Genomic DNA, 17,151 nt, shown 5'->3' on the forward strand with positions numbered 1-17,151 from the left:
GCTAGAAGGAAAATCAGTTTGTCCTTATTTAGGATGTCTTCGAGATCCTTCTGTAGACACTTAGGAACTCTGATTTGGTTTGAGAAGAGAACTAGACATCGGTGCATTAAAGTTAGAAGTTTTTGAGATTTTCAAGTTATTAATCTTATGAGGGTGCCTAATTCTGCTTTCTGCCAAAACACTGGCATTGTGAAAAAAAATCCATTGTGTTATTTTAATCTGAAAACACCTTAGAGAGTTAATAAAATTTAACTAATTTTTCACATATTAATAAGTGTGTCACATACAGATTCATTATTAGCTGTAAAAACAAATTGAGTTTGTTTTATTTAATGTAAACTTCAATTAAAACACATACACTATTAAACATGCACTATTAAATTGCTTGCTTTCTCATCAGAAAAAAAGATAGTGTATCTCCAGCCATAAATAATACATTTACTGAAAATATATTGCAAGAATTTAGATAGAATGCTATGTAAAGAAATAAATGGCTCATGTTTAAGACATATCAAAGTGCTTACCTTATAAAGAATTGAGTCACAAACACAGAAAATGTCAATGATAACAGGATTTTCAAGTAAGGGAAGAAGATGGTCAGGCATTCCTTGCCAAAAGTGTAATAAAAAATGCTGGATCTAATTGCAGAGTAAAAAGTATGTTAAGATTTTTTTCTTTAACATGAACTCATTAAGAACAGAACATGAAAGTATATATAATAGGGTCAATAAAGCATTCTTTGTCATTCTTACCTCTTCAAAGTTTCCATTAATTGCATTGTCCAGGATACACTGGCAGTGAGTTTTGTACATCATTATGAGCGTATCAACCTATTTCAAGGAAGAAAAAGCTTAACCAAAGCATCCTTTTAACACTGCCTTTACTTGTTAATTTGTTCAACACACATTTTTTAAAAGATTCTATTATGTACCAAGCAGTATGCTCAATGTTGAGGACTCAAAAATTAAGGCAAAATTCTTATTTCAAGGAGCTTAGTGCCTTGTGAAGGGAGAAAAGCAAACAAATGGACAACTACAGTATAGTATGAAAAGGTAATTTTCAGAGTACTATGGACCAAAGTAACATCCTAGTTTTATGCCTACTAAAATATTAAATTTTAAATTTAATTTTAATTTAAATTTAAATTTTTTTAAATTAATTTTGGGTAAATAAACATAAAGTAGTAAAACTAGTAACAAAGATTCGGGTAAATAAACATAAAGTAGTAAAATACATCAAATCTTCACAAAGTTTTATGAAGTGGACGCTTGCAGCAGTATGGCATAACGGTTTCAAATTTTGGCTCTGGAGTCAGCTCAACTTGGGTCCCCACCTTCACTGCACTACTTACCAGGTATGACAGCAAAAGTGGTTTTGTCTCTAAGCCCCCAAGCTTTTTAAGTAAGTAGTAATAACATATTGCTTACATGGTGTTAAGAAAATCAAATAAAATAAGATGTGATACATATGGAACAGTGCCTGGCACCCAGTAAGACCTTACTAAACATTATCTGGAATTAGTAATAATACCAAATGATGCATTTTCAAAAAAAAGTTTCAAACATTGAATGTCTATTATGAAAAGTCTGTATTTTCAAGTTACCATGGATATTTGCATAGCATAGTTTTAAAAGTTTTAAATATATTCTAAAATTTGCAATAGGCTAAAACTAGATAATATTCTGGCAACTTAATAACATTCAAACTAAAACTTTTATTTTACACGTTAGAAATTTCCCTACCTGTTGCCAGTTATGAACTCTATGTGAAAAAAAGCAATGTTTAGAGGTTGAATGTGTGAGCTTTGCCTTCAGATTACCTGGATTTCAATCTCAGCTCTAATTTGCCACTTACTAGTTATTACTAGTTACGTAACATTAGGCACACTACTTGATATTTATGTGCTTTAATGTCTTCATATCTAAAATTGACATGATAATAACCGTAGCTATAAAATAGGGTTGCTAGGAAGACTAAATGAATTACAAATATAAAGTGTTTGGAATAATCCATAGTACATATTAAGAAACTGATGGATGTCAGCTATTTTGATTCCAATAGCATCTAGAGTAGTGGTGGTGATGGAGGTGTCCTATCCTATCCCTTTGCATTTCCCTTTATTCCCACAACCCAATACACATATCTCTGTGGTTTAGCTCAGAGCAATATAACCATGACATGAACATTATTGATCCATTTGAAGGAGCTGTGCTGATTATAGAATACCTCTAGCAGGATATGTCACCATCAATGCAAGTGAGACTTGCTCTATATTTCAGGCAATGCTATTATATTTTCAGATTATTCCAAGTCATATGTTTAAAATGAGGATGAATAAGACATGAAAGATGGAAGGGGAATCATAACTGTTGTCAAAAATTAACCCTTTCTGTATATGTCCAAAAAAGGAAATGAATATATCAAAGAGAGATATCCGCTCTCCCATGTTTATGGCAGCACTATTCACAATAGCCAACATATGGAATCAACCTAAGTGCTCATCAATGGATGAATGGATAAAGAAAATGTGGTACATACACAAGGGAATATAATTCATCCATAAAAAATAAAACCCTGTCGTTTGCAGCAACATGGATAGAACTGGAGGGCATTATGTTAAGTAAAATAAGCCAAGCAGAGAAAGACAAATGTCACATGCTCTCACTCATATGTGGGACCTAAACAAGTGGATCTCATGAAGGTAGAGAGTAGACTGGTGGTTACCAGAGGTTGGAAAGAGGAGGGGGAGAGGAAAATAATGAGAAGTTGATTAATGGGTACAAATACACAGCTTGATAAAAGAAATAAGATCTGGTGTTTGACAGATCTGTAGGGTGATTATAGCTTACAATAATCTATTGTATATTCAAAGTAGCTAGAAGAGAACAATTCAAATGTTTCTAGCAAAAAGAGAAGATAAATATTTAAGGTGATCAATAACCCAAATTACACTGATTTATCCGTACAAACTATATGAGCATATTAAATTATCACATGTGCCCCCAAAATGTGTACATCTATTCTGTATCAATAAATTCTTTTAAAATTAATCCTTTGAGCCCTGAAACCTATTAAAGTACAAGTAAGCCTTTATCTTCGCAAGTATTTCTATTTGTTACAAAATTTATTGCTTTATATACAAATCATCAACATTTTTAAAACTTACTGTTAGTATAATACTTAATTTGTTTATTTAATACTTACATAGTCTTAGGGCAATAAATTTTAATTCCAGTGTACCTTGCATTCTTTGTAAACATAATCTTAGTCAATTTTCTGAGAATAGACATTGTATTAGAGTGAGCAGGAGCAGAGGCAAGGCTTAGCTCCACTAAAGACAGTGAGCACATGGTGGGGGAGACAACTGCCTCGAGAGACACTATGAGCAGCAGGCCCCTGGCTTCTGTCAGTACCCTCACTGGGGTCAGCTTTTCACTGGGCAGTCTCCATTCTTTTGGCCTTAAAGAAGCAGGTGCTGGCTTGGCGCAGTGGCTCACGCCTGTAATCTCAATACTTTGGGAGGCTGAGGCAGGTGGATTACTTGAGGTCAGGAGTTCGAGACGAGCCTGGCTAACATAGGGAAATCCCGTGTCTACTAAAAACACAAAAGTTAGCCAGGCATGGTGGCAGGCACTTGTAATCCCACCTACAGAAGCTGAGGCAGGAGAATCGCTGAATCCGGGAGGCAAAGGTTGCCGTGAGCCGAGATCACGCCACTGCACTCCAGCCTGGGCAACAGAGCAAGACACCGTCTCAAAAGGAAAAAGAAAAAGAAGCAGGTGCCTTAAGTGCTTGATTTTAGCCCCACCACCCCACCACACTTTCTAGGAACTGATAAGTTACCTGAGGAGCCTGGCTAATGGCAAAGAAGGTGACAGAGCTAAATTGTCCTCAAAGAAGAGTGTCAGTCCCTGGCTTTCATGATGGAGTCCACTGGGAATGAACTTAGAAACCAAGGGTTATAAAAAAGCACCTTGATACCTGAGAAATGATCTGCAGACTAGTCTTTCAAATTGGCAGATATGAACTTCCTTGGAGGCCAGCAGAGAAACATGAAATTCCCGGTAAACTATTGGAGCCTGTTTCTCACCTCTCCTTTCTTCTTTGTTGCTTGCCTTTTTGGTCCCCCTCCCTCTCTCTCACCAGGTATATTTACACCATAAACATCTTCACGGTAAGTCTGCATGGAAGCAATCCTCTCCACAAAAGTAACCTAATAAAACCCTCCCTCAGAAGACTGGATCCCCCTGATTTCCACAGGAATCCTCATAAACTGCCACATGTTAACATTCACTGGGGGATTTTCAAATATGAAGTCATCATATCACACATTACATCTATAAGGTAAAAAGTATGTGATAAACTTGAGAAATGTAATGGGAGAGAACAGTCAGAAGTGAACGTAGTTTGAGAGACTTCCTTGGATTTGGCACTTGAGAATTATCTTCAATACTTTGCCTATTCTTTTTTTAAGGGTATATTTTACTTTATTTTTTTTTCCAACTTTTATTTTAGATTTACAGGGTGCACACACGTTTGTTACATAAGAGATGCTGAGGTTTGGAATACGAATGATCCAATTACCCAGATACTAAGCATAGTACCCAACAGTTAGTTTTTCAACCCATTTCCCTCTTGCCCCTTCCCCAGCAGTAGTCCCCAGTGTCTACTGTCGCCATTTTATGACTAGGAATACCCAGTGCTTAGCTCTCACTTATAAGTGAGAACATGTAATACTTAGTTTTCTTCTCCTGCATTAATTTGCTTATGTTAATGGCCTCCAGTTGCATCCATGTTGCTGCAAAAGACATGTTTTCATTCTTTTTAAAGAATATTTTGCCTATCCTTAACTAACAGAGTATGGCTGTCATCAAAATGAACCCTGTAAGTTACTATGCATCTCTACTTATATGCCGATAAACATTTTTTTAAATCAATGTGCTATCTTTACTTCATTTCTACAAAAAGCCCATCACTAAAGTAAAGCATCTGGACGTTAATCACATTCCTCTATCTTTGTATCTCAGAAATATGAACTGACTCAATATACTATAAGAGATGTCTTCTTCAAATGCTAATGAAATATGTACTTTGGTTGAAACAACAATGTAGAAATAATTATGCTCTAATTTAATAATGGTCTCTGCTACTAAACAGCCAACAGATCCCCGACAAATGACTTTAGAAGTACAGAAATAGAATATTTAGTTTACACGCTATTACATAAACATTGAAAAGTCATATTAAGAATTATTTATAAACTGAATCCCAATGAAAATGATTCTTTCTTAACTTTAAAAAAATGCAAATATAAGAGGACACAGAATTTTAGAAGTAAGGAAAGTTTGTGCTCATCTAGCATAGTCCTTGCATTCATCTAGCATGTCCATCAGTGCTAGGGACAGATTCTGTCCTAGAGAAATGCTTGATTACCATTTACTGAAATAAAATGGAGATAATTGAAAACATAAAACTTTTAATTGAAGAAAGCGTATGTGACAGACACATTCTAGTATTTTCTTCCTCAATAGAACTTTAAATAAAAAATAATGTTTAGTCTTTAAGGTTTATTTTACCACCTTCTGATTACACACTATCATGGAGATGGTAAATAATTAATTGGAAGTGTTAATCAATGTTAACAAAAGTTTGCCTCTCCTATAAATCAGTCAATTATGTTTGATTATGCAGATTTCTGATTGCTTCCTGCAGTGCCATGAAATTCCCAGCAAATTGACATATGGAGCCAACATATCAGAAAATCAATAGAGAAGTATCTGTAATTGATACCTTGTCCTTAGAAATGCATCCTTGGTATACAAGGTGTTGAGCGCTGGGGAATTCTGGAAGAAGTGTTCCAGTTTTTGAGCTAAGCGAATATTTACGAGTGAAGCCACCCTATAATTTAGAAAAATGAAAACAAATACATCATTATCAACTATATGCTTCCAAAGTACTATTCTAGTAAAATACAAATCCATAAAATTTAATTCTTCTTCATCCTGCAAACCATGAGAACTTATGAGATCTGAGTAAACTGTTTCAATTGTGTAACTGAATAAACGAGACATGTCAGCCAAATGGTTTTCAAACGTTCAATAAATAGTTTCATAGTTAGAATATTTTTCCTATCACTTCAAATTTTAGTTTTGAATATTTGTCAGTTTTCACAACTTTCAGAAATTTAAGTACACATTTGCTAATGGCATAAGTTTAGGAAGATCTGCCTTTGGAACTATTGAAATTATTTTAACTACAAGAGGATCAGGAATTGTCAAATCCAACCTCCCTTTTTACAAATTAAGTAAATGAGATAATTGAACATAAATTAATTTATTCAGTTTCTGAGGTAAGTACTGCTAAAATTTTTATTGGAGTCTAACTTTCGATTCTCAAACTAGTGTACTGGACTGTCCCACAAAAAGTTTCTTCTACCCTAAATTCAGGCATGTATTGTTCTTTCATATCTCTTGGGGAAAGCATACTCAAGCCATTTTCAGAAAATTAGAAAAGTGACAAATAACTTACAATGTTACTGTGCTGGTATACTTACAAGAAACCCACACAGAAAGAACAAATGTATATTCATGACAGAACCAGAGCCTCAGCAAATCAGTCTCCCAGGCCATAATTGATTGTTCCTCCTCCCCCAAACAAAATTTTAACAAACCAGATTGTAATCAAAAGTTTGGGGAAATAATGAAATTATGAATATAATAAAGGACATAAAGTGTCCCTGGCAAGGACAAACTTTTGTTCTTTCTCATAATTTTCTCACATTTATTTCTAGACTGTATTTCTTTATCTCTGTCATATTGAAGATGTTTAGTAGACAAAAACTTAATTACCGTCATAGACAGATTGGGTTCCCATCCTATCTTTCCAGAACTTATATTGGTAGAGTCAAAGGAACGGGGAGCACTTTTGAGTCCTTTAACACCAGATATTTTAGAAGCCCTGATTTCTTGTTGACTTATTTGATATAAGATTTAAATAAACTTTATATTTAAAATATAGTAGACATTCATTTTAAAACTAGGTTTAAATTTTAGCTTTATCTCTTTTCAAGTATAGTTATTAATTTTTTAATAACTTATTTAATAATTATCATAAACTGATATAATAGCACAGTTAATCCCAATCCACTCTATTTACTAATCTATCTTAATTTAAGAAATGCTTCAAAAACTTTCAATGCTTTGGTTTTCCATTTATGAGCACCAATTATCATTACACTGTCAAGGAATGTTACTGTCAATAAAAATAGGAAAAATAATATAGAAAACAAGAAAATAAATAATTTAATCCTTAAAGGAAGGAAGTTATATAACAAAATAGAAAACTAACATTTGTTGGATAAGCATAAAAAAATTTACCTAAATCTTAATTTTAGAAAAGTTTGCACTCTTCATATATTTTTTCTCTTGTGTGGAAAGTCAAGTTTTTTCATCTCAATATGTGATTTGGTGATATAGGAAAAGAGAAACAGAGAAACATAAACCCCAAAAATGACAATACACAGTATGATACTAAATTAAAGTAGGAATAAAGGAATACTCTTATTTCCATTAAAGAAATATAATTAGTAATCAAAATATTTTACAAAGAAAAAATAGACTCAAAAGTTTTTAACAGGTGACCTTTTATCAAGCATTCAGGAAACAGACAATTTCAAGCTTAACAGATTATTTTCTGACAACAGAAAAAAAGGATAACTTCCCAATTCACTTGAAAACATATATATCAAAACTAGACAAGAACAGAAAAAGAAAAATCATATTTCAATCTCACTTATTACTACACTTAAGACAATATTAAACAAAATATTAACAAACAAAATTCAGTAGTGTATAAATACGATCATACTCAAGTTAGGTTTAAATTCATCATATTAACAACAAACAGGAGAATGCTGTATATTATACAATCATCTCAACTGATGCAGGAAAAAGAGTTTGTTTAAAATCCACTACCATTCATTAGCCTCTCTCTCTCTTTCTCTTTCTTTCTTTCTCCCTCCCCACCCCCCGCCCCGTGTGTGTGTGCTAGAAACAGAGGAAAACTTAATTATCTATCTATCAGAAGCCCACAGCAAATATCTTACTTAGTGGCAAAATACTATAAAAATTCCCTGGAAAATCACAAACAAGATAAAGTTGCCTGCTCTCACCTTTTTTACTCAACACTATACCAGAGTTTATAGCTAGAATAATAATGAACTCAAAAAAGTAATGACAGATTAAGTACCAAAAAGGAAGAGACAATATTAGCATTATTTGCTACTGATGTAACTGATTTCACTGAAAACTAAAACAAATTACACAAAATTATGGTTAACAATAAAGTTTTTTTTAGCAAAGTTGCTGAATACAAGATCAATTTAAAAGTCAATTGCAACAACATGGATGAAACTGGAAAATACTGTGGCAAGTGAAATAAGCCAGGCACAGAAAAACAAATATCACATGTTCTCACTCATATATGGGAGATAAAAAATTTGATCACATGAAGTTAGAAAATAGAATAGTGGTTACAAGATGCTAAGAAGTGTAGTGGATAATGGAGGATAATGAGGAGTTGATCAATGGTAATTACTTTAAATGTAAATGAATCAATCTCTCCAATTGGAGGACAGATATTGGCAGAATGGAGTTAGACAAAATAGACTCTAAATTTTAAAAGGTGTGCAAGAGACAAGGACATTATATATTAACAAAATTTTGATAAAGCAAAAAAAGTCTAACAATCATAACCATTTATGTACCTAATAACAGGTATGTACAGATAACAGATAATAACAGATAATCAAAATATATGAAGAAAAATTGACAAAATTAAAGGGAGAAATGAACAGTTTTACAATAATAGTTGGAGACTTTAACACCTCATTCTCAATAATGGACAGAACAACCAGACAGAAGTTAAGTAAGAATATAGAGGATGTGGCGGCACAATAAACCAACTAGATTGAACAAACGTATACAGAATACACATTCTTTTCAAGGACACATGGACACCTTCCAGGATACACCATATGTTAGGCCACAAACTAGTCTCAGTGAATTTGAAAAGATAGATGTCATACAATGTATCTTCTTCAACCAACATGGGATGAACTTGGAAATAAATAATAGCAAAAAAACTGGAAATTTTACAAATTTGTGGTAATTATCCAACATACTCAAAGAAAAGCCCCAGAGTTGGCTTCAGCAGTGAATTGCACCAAATATTTAAAGAGGAACTAATACCAATACATCTCAAAGTTTTCCCAGGAATTGAAGAGGAAGGAGTACTTTGTAACTTATTCTATGAGGCCAATATTGCCTTGATACCAAAGGCAAGAAAACTGCGGACCAATATCCCTTATGAACTTTGATGCAAAAACTCTCCACAAAATATTAGTAATCCAAATTCCACAGCATATTAATAGGATTATACACCATAAATAAGTGAGATTTATTTCTGGAATGCAAGGATGGTTCAATATATAAAAATCAATAAATGTATTACATCACATCAATGGAATAAAAAAATGATAATCTCATTAGGTACAGAAAAAGTATTTGAAAAAATTCCATATCCTTTCAGGATAATAGTACTCAACAAACCAACCATATAGGAAAACCACCTCAATATAATAAAAGTTATTTATGAAAAGTCTATAGAAAACATCATACTTAATGGTGAAAGACCAAAAGCTTTTCCTCTAAGATCAGGAACAAAGCAAGTCTGCTTTCATCACTTCTACTCAACATGGTACTAGAAGTCTTAGCTAGAGTAGTTAGGCAAAAAGAAAATTAAAATTAAAAAAACAAGGCATCCAAATTGAAAAGGAAGAAGTAAAAAATCTCTGTTCACAGATGATATAATTTTATATGTAGAAAACCCTAAAAATGACACACACACACACACCCCCACACACAACTAATAAATGGATTCAACAAAGTAGCAGGATTCAAAGTCAGCATGCAAAAACTAGTTGCATTTCTATTCACTAATAGTGAACAGCCTGAAAAGAAAATTAAGAAAACAATTTCATCTACAATAGCATCATAAAGAATAAAATACTTTAAAACTAATTTAGCCAAGGAAGTGAAAGACTTGTACAACAAAAACTACATAAAAGAGCTGAAAGAAATTAAAGAAGACATAAATAAATAAAAAGACATTCCATTCTCATGGATTAGAAGAATTAATATTTAAGATAGCAATACTAGGCTGGGTGCGGTGGCTCAAGTCTGTAATCCCAGCACTTTGGGAGGCCAAGACAGGCAGATCACGAGGTCAGGAGATCGAGACCATCCTGGCCAACATGGTGAAACACCATCTCTACTAAAAAAAATACAAAAAACTAGCCGGGCAAGGTGGCAGGCCACCTGTAGTCCCAGCTACTCGGGAGGCTGAGGCAGGAGAATGGCGTAAACCCAGGAGGCAGAGCTTGCAGTCAGCTGAGATCTGGCCACTGCACTCCAGCCTGGGTGACAGAGCGAGACTCCTTCTCAAAAAAAAAAAAAAAAAAAGATAGCAATACTGCCTAGAGTGAGATATAGATTCAATGCAATTCTAGTGACCGGTTTTTCAGAAAAAGAAGAATCCATCCTAAAAGTATCTGTGGAATCTCAAGGGACCCTGGGTAGCCAAACAATCTTGAAAAAAAAGAGCAAAGTCAGAGAAGACTTCCTGATTTCAAAACGTACTATAAAGTTACAGTAATCAAAACAATATGGTACTGTCATGAAGACAGACACATAGACCAATGGAATAGAATAGAGAGGCCAGTAACAAACTCTCATAGATATGGTAAAATAATTTTTGATAGGGGTGCCAAACCATTCAATGGGGAAAGAACAGTCCTATTAACAAAGGGTGCTGGGAAAACTGGATGTCCACATTCAAAGGAATAAAGTCAGACCTTTACCTAACACCACATACAAAAATTAACCAAAAATGAATCAAATATCTAAATGTAGGAGCTAAAACTATAAAAATTTTAGAAGGAAACATAGAGTAAAAGATTCATGACATGTGATTTGGAAAAAAAATTTTGTATATGACACTAAAACACAGGCAACAACAAAAAAATAGACAAATTGTACTTCATAAAAAAGGCTCACGCCTATAATCCCAGCACTTTGGGAGGCTGAGGTGGGCAGATCATGAGGTCAAGAGATCGAGACCATCCTAGCCAACATGGTGAAACCCCATCTCTACTAAAAATACAAAAATTAGCTGGGCATGGTGGCACGCACCTGTAGTCCCAGCTACTTGAGAGGCTAAGGCAGGAGAATCGCTTGAACCTGGGAGGCAGAGGTTGCAGTGAGCCAAGACTGCACCACTGCACTCCAGCCTGGTGACAGAGTGAGACTCTGTCCCAAAAAAAAAAAGAAACACTTTTGTTCATAAAAGTTATGCATATAACTGTACATGACACTATGATCAGAATAGAAAGGCAATATATGGAATGAGAGAAAATATTTGCAAATCATGTTTCATAAGGGATTAATATATAGAATATATTGAGAACTCCTAAAACTTAACAACATAAAAGTAAACAAAATGATTCATACTGGGCAAAGGACTTGATATACACTTCTCCAGAGAAGATATATGAATGACTAGCAAATGCATTAAAATATGCTCAATGTTACCATTATTAGGGAAATGCAGATCAAACCCTAAATGAGATACCACATCACACCCACTGGGGTGGCTACTATAAACACAAAAACACACATAAACACACACAGCAAAAATAACAAATGTTGTCAAGGATGTGAAAACATTGGAATCCTTGTGCATTGTTGGTGAGAAGTAACCTAGTACAGCTGCTATGTAAAACAGTTTGGTTTTACATAGCAAAATTAAATTTAAATTTTTAATTAAATTAAAATTTAATTTTAATGATTAAATTTAATCAAAAAATTTAATCAAAATTAAAAATAGAATTACTATATGACCCAGTAATTCTACTTCTGGGTATATAGCCAAAAAAATTATAGCAGGATCTCAAAGAGATATTTGTACATCCACGTTCATAGCAGCATTAGTAACTATAGCTTAAACGTCAAAGCAAGCCACATGTCCATCGACAGATGAATGGATTAGCAAAATGTGGTACTGTATATACATATAATGGAATATCATTCAGCCTTAAAAGGCAATGATGTTCTGACATATGCTACAACATGGATGAACCTTGAGGACATTATGGTAAGTGAAATAAGTCAGTCACCAGAAGACAAATACTGTATGACTCTACTTAAAGAGGATTCTAGAGTAGTAGAAATCATAGAGACAGAAAATAGAATGGTAGTGGCCAGGCACATGGTAGAGGGAAGAGGGGAGTTATGTTCAATGAGTAGAGAGTTTCAGTCTTGCAAGATGAAAGAGTTCTGAAGGTGGTTGGTGGTGATGGTTACACAATGATACCAATGTACTTAATACCACAAAGCTGTAAACTCAAAAATGGCTGAGACAGTATATTTTACATGTAGTTTACCACAATAAAAAATATCAACAAAACCCAATTACAAATGAAATAACTTAAATGTTCAGAGCAACTTTATGCTTTCAAGTTTATAGAGAATATTATTATAATCTTGGAATACACATAACTTTTTAAAAAACAAGATATAAAAAGCACTAACTATAAAATTAAAAAAACTTCATCAAAAGATACAATAGAGTATTGAGTCATGTTACTAACAGGAAGAAGTTATTTACAACACATAACTTACAGGATATTAGTATCCAGAACATATAAAGAACTCTTAAGGATTAAAAATTCAAAATAAAAAATGATATGATTTGAGCAAACATTTCACAGAAGAGAATTGGCCAATAAAAATCCAAAAATATATTCTAGCTCATCAGTTGTTAAAAACAATTTCCAAATAAAAAACACAGACACGATTTTATACCTACAAGACTGGCAAAATCTAAGCTGTCATTTAATACTAAGTGTAAGAATAGGTACAAAAGTAATGAACACACACAGCTGGAGAGACAGAAGTTAATACAACCACTCTGGAAAATAATTTCAGCTTTACTAGTAAAGTTAAAGATGAGTATATCTTAGGACCTGGAATTCCACTCCTATAGATGTGTACCTGCAGAACTGTTTGTGTCACCACTGTTTTTCAGGCAAAAAAAAAAAAAAAAAAAAGCCCCATCTACAATGGAATGAATAAATGCATTGGGATAGTTTCCTACAATGGAATATTACACAGGAGTACAAATAAATTAGAACTTCATATATTGGCATTAAAGAATCACAAAACCTAGCATTGAATAAAAGCAGAAAGTCACAGGGAAAACAAGGAACCTCTTTTTATGTAGGATATAACTGGGCAAATAATAAACAATATGTTGTTGAGAGATCTATTTGTAAGGGGCAAACTTTATAGAAAAACAAACAGTAACATCATATTCTGGAGAGTGGTAACTTCTGATGAGTAGGAATGAAAAAGTGATTGAATTGGGTGCACAGAGGACTTCTCTCTTTTCAGTTATGAGAAAGGGCTTGAGTTCTCAAATTATGATTATTTTTAAAATTCTATGCATGTGTTTGTGTATTTGGGTGAGTGTGGGTGTTGTGAATAATACATTTCCCAATAAAAAAGTTAGCATGCTAAAGAAACACATATTAAGAAATAAAGTATGTAACTTTAATTCTAATACTTTTAAAAACTCTCATATTGGTAAATAATAGTTTTGTGTAATCAAAGCTAGCAATATGTACAACATTAACAAGGGGCAAAAGGGCCCCAAAAAACCTTAAAATTAATTTTGTTTTGGATATGTTAACAACTGGATACAAAGATGATGTAAATTGCATAAATCAAATAATATCCGGTAAGTGCAACACAAAAAGAAAGGGAGGAGTGATTATCTTTAAAATAGTAAAATACGCTCATTTTAACTTCACTAATATGCTTGCTATTACAATTGTACTAAAAGAGATGCCAGATCATAGGCCAGCTACAGAGGTCTGGGTTTGTTTTATTTTTTTCTTTCTCAACTGATAATTTTGGTACTCTTGGGTAAACTATTAAGAATTGTATTTCTAAAAGAAAACAAGAAGGACCCTACAGAAAAGAAACAAATATGACTAGAATGCAAGAGGGTCTGATTTATGAGGAAAGATTAAAGGACTTAAGCTGCACAGCTTGGCTAAGTGATGACAAAGGAGAGTATGATAACAGTCTACAAATATTTGAAAAGCATATACCAAGGAGAGAGGATTTGATATTTATCTTGGTACAAGGTTGTTCAACTGGCTGTGAATTGTTGATGTTAAAGAGAAGAAAACTCAGGCTATCAAGGAAACTTCCTGGTAGAAGTGTATGAAATCAATGGACCCATTCCCTAAGAAATAATGTCAACTTCAGTAGCTGCTTGAAGCAAAAATTTGGCCCACACTAGAAGACCCACAGGAAAAGAAAAGCTTTCTTTGATGGGGAGAAAATATTATAATTAAGTTTTCTTCATTTGTTTCATTCCTGTGAATTAACAGATTCTGAGACAATCTCTAAGACATTTCTGAAATTTAAACCACTCCATTTATGAATAAAAATTTTAAAACAATAACAATTATTAATACTGAGTAGTAACTGCTCTTAACATCCTTTTCCTGTTTTTTATTTTGTTTTGTTTTTTTGCTGTTGTTTTGTTTGCTTTTATATTTTGAACTATTTAAAACTTTTAAAAGATACAGAGAAAAAAATAATAAATCCCCACTTACCATCCTGATTAAGACATGAGACATTTCCAATACTAAAGCAGCCTTGTCTAATCTCATTCCCTTCTTCCCCCACAAGAAATAATGTTCTGGGCTTGGTTTAGATCATTTCTACTCAAACATTAAAACATTTACCTAGTATGTAAATGTTCTTAATATTATACTGTTCTTTAAAACTGGTACCATACAGTATGTGTCCTTGTACTTTCAATATGTTTTTTTCACTCAACTGTAGGTTTTTGAGACAACCCTAATTTGATTATTATAACCATCATTCATTCGCTCATACCCAAAGCAGTATAGCACTCCATTGTATAAATGTATAAAAACTTATTTCCCATTATATCATAATGAACATTTAGATTATTTTCGAGTATTCTGCAATTATAAACCATGTCACAGTGAACATCCTCATACACACCTCCTTGTGCACAATGTGAAGGTTTCTTTAGGAATGCAGTCATAAAGTGTGTAAATCTTCAACTTCACTAGGTATTGTCCCTTCCACTCTATATGAGAGTTCCTTTGGTCCATATTCCTGTCAACAGTGTGTCTTTAGACATTTAATTGTTGTTAATGTAATATTTGTGAGACAATCACACATTAGGGTTTTAATTTTCATTTCCCTAATTAATATTTAGATTGAGCATTTTTTTATTGGCAAGGGGTGGTATTCAACATAGGTTATGGACACTGGTCAACCAGAATGCCAACTAGCACTGTTAGTCATTCTTTGTTTACCCTGAATTAATTGCTTCTTCATATACTTTGCTATATTTCTGTTGGGTTGTCTTTTCACATTGACTTGAATTCTATACATATTCTAGAACAGTGCTGGCCAGTACAGCTTTCTGTTATGATGGCAATGTTCTGTATCTTTTGTGTCCAATACAGTAACCACTAGCCACATATAACTCTTAGGCACTTGAAATGTAGCTAATGTGACTGAAAAACTAAATTTTTTACTTTACTTAATTAATAGTCACATGTGGCTAGCAGCAGCTACCATATTTTACAACATAGTAATAGATATTTATTATCTGCCATTCAGTGCTTCTCAATTTACAATGGGGTTACATCCCAATAAAATCATTACAATTGGAAAATATTGTAAGTCAAAATGCATTTAATATACCCAACTTACTGAACATTATAACTTAGCCTAGCCTACCTTAAATGTGCTTGGAACATTTACATTAGGTTACAGTAGGGCAAAATCATCTAACACAAAGTTTATTTTACAATGAAGTGTTAAATAACTCAGGTAATGTATTAAATACTATATTGAAAGTGAGAAGCGGAATGGTTGTATGGGTACTTGAAGTACAGTTTCTACTGAATGCATACCCCTTTCACACCATCACAAAGTCGAAAAATTGTAAGTCAAACCATTTTAAGCCAAGGACCAACTGTATATAGTTTATAAATATCCAGTTATGTTTTACCTATTTTACATATATTTGCTTTTGTGTCCGTTTTTCATAATTAACATTTCTCTATATCATTAAAAGAGCCTTTTAATAAATAATATTTAGCCACACAAAAGTACAATAAATTATGTAACCATTTCTTTGATATTAGTCATTTAGGTGACATATGGTTTTTCACTGTAATCAATAAAAATTTTGTGCATAATTTTCTGTCTGCATTTCCTATTTTGGGGGGGTGTGGTGGCTCACGCCTGTAATCCCAACACTTTGGAAGGCCGAGGTGGGCAGATCACCTGAGGTCAGGAGTTTGAGTCCAACCTGGCCAACATGGCAAAACCCTGGCTCTACTAAAAATACAAAAATTAGCCAGGCGTGGCAGCACACACCTGTAATCCCAGCTACTCGGGAAGCTGGGGTAGGAGAATCACTTGAGCACTGGAGACCCAGGTTGCAATGAGCCGAGATCACGCCACGGCACTCCAACCTGGGTGACAGAGTGAGACTCCATCTCAAAAAAAAAAAAAAAAAAAAAAAAAAATTTCATACAAAATCCATACAAAAGTAGAATTAGTAGGAAAAGGATATAAATACTTTAAAGACTCTTGGTGAAGATCTTCCAAACATTTTCCAAAAATTCATTCTGCCTTCAGCAAGATATGAAAGAGTTACCTCATTCTGCCTTCACCAACTTCACAATAATTTTTACATATTTGAAAGTTTCATATTGTAAAATGTTATCTTAATTTTTGTTTATTTGGTAATCCTTTCTTCATGCATTTATCAGCTTTTCTTTCCCCTGTGAATCATCTATTCACATCTTCTACTACTTATTGTGCTCTTCATATTTTATAGGATTTTTATGTACTATGGATATAATTTTATTTCATATTTGCTGAAGGTATTTCCCCCAGTTTTTCCTTTGACTTCAAATTTTGTATATGATGCTTTTGATATGAAGAAGTTTCCAACTCTGTGCTTTTC

General features: G+C 33.4%; 1 protein-coding gene across 1 annotated transcript in view; it reads right to left on the reverse strand.

Annotated features, from left to right (window-relative positions):
- RFX6 (regulatory factor X6) overlaps nucleotides 1-17,151 on the reverse strand; it is a 55,924-nt gene that overhangs the window by 15,489 nt on the left and 23,284 nt on the right. Inside the window, exons 7-9 of the mRNA XM_017855453.1 lie at nucleotides 5,791-5,898; nucleotides 753-830; nucleotides 509-638 (exon numbers count right to left, since the gene is read on the reverse strand). Of these exons, the coding sequence (XP_017710942.1) occupies nucleotides 509-638; nucleotides 753-830; nucleotides 5,791-5,898 (316 nt within the window). The remainder of the gene's footprint in view (nucleotides 1-508; nucleotides 639-752; nucleotides 831-5,790; nucleotides 5,899-17,151) is intronic.

Source organism: Rhinopithecus bieti, unplaced genomic scaffold, assembly GCF_001698545.2.
Source record: "Rhinopithecus bieti isolate Rb0 unplaced genomic scaffold, ASM169854v2 scaffold_41207, whole genome shotgun sequence".
NCBI lineage: Eukaryota > Metazoa > Chordata > Mammalia > Primates > Cercopithecidae > Rhinopithecus > Rhinopithecus bieti.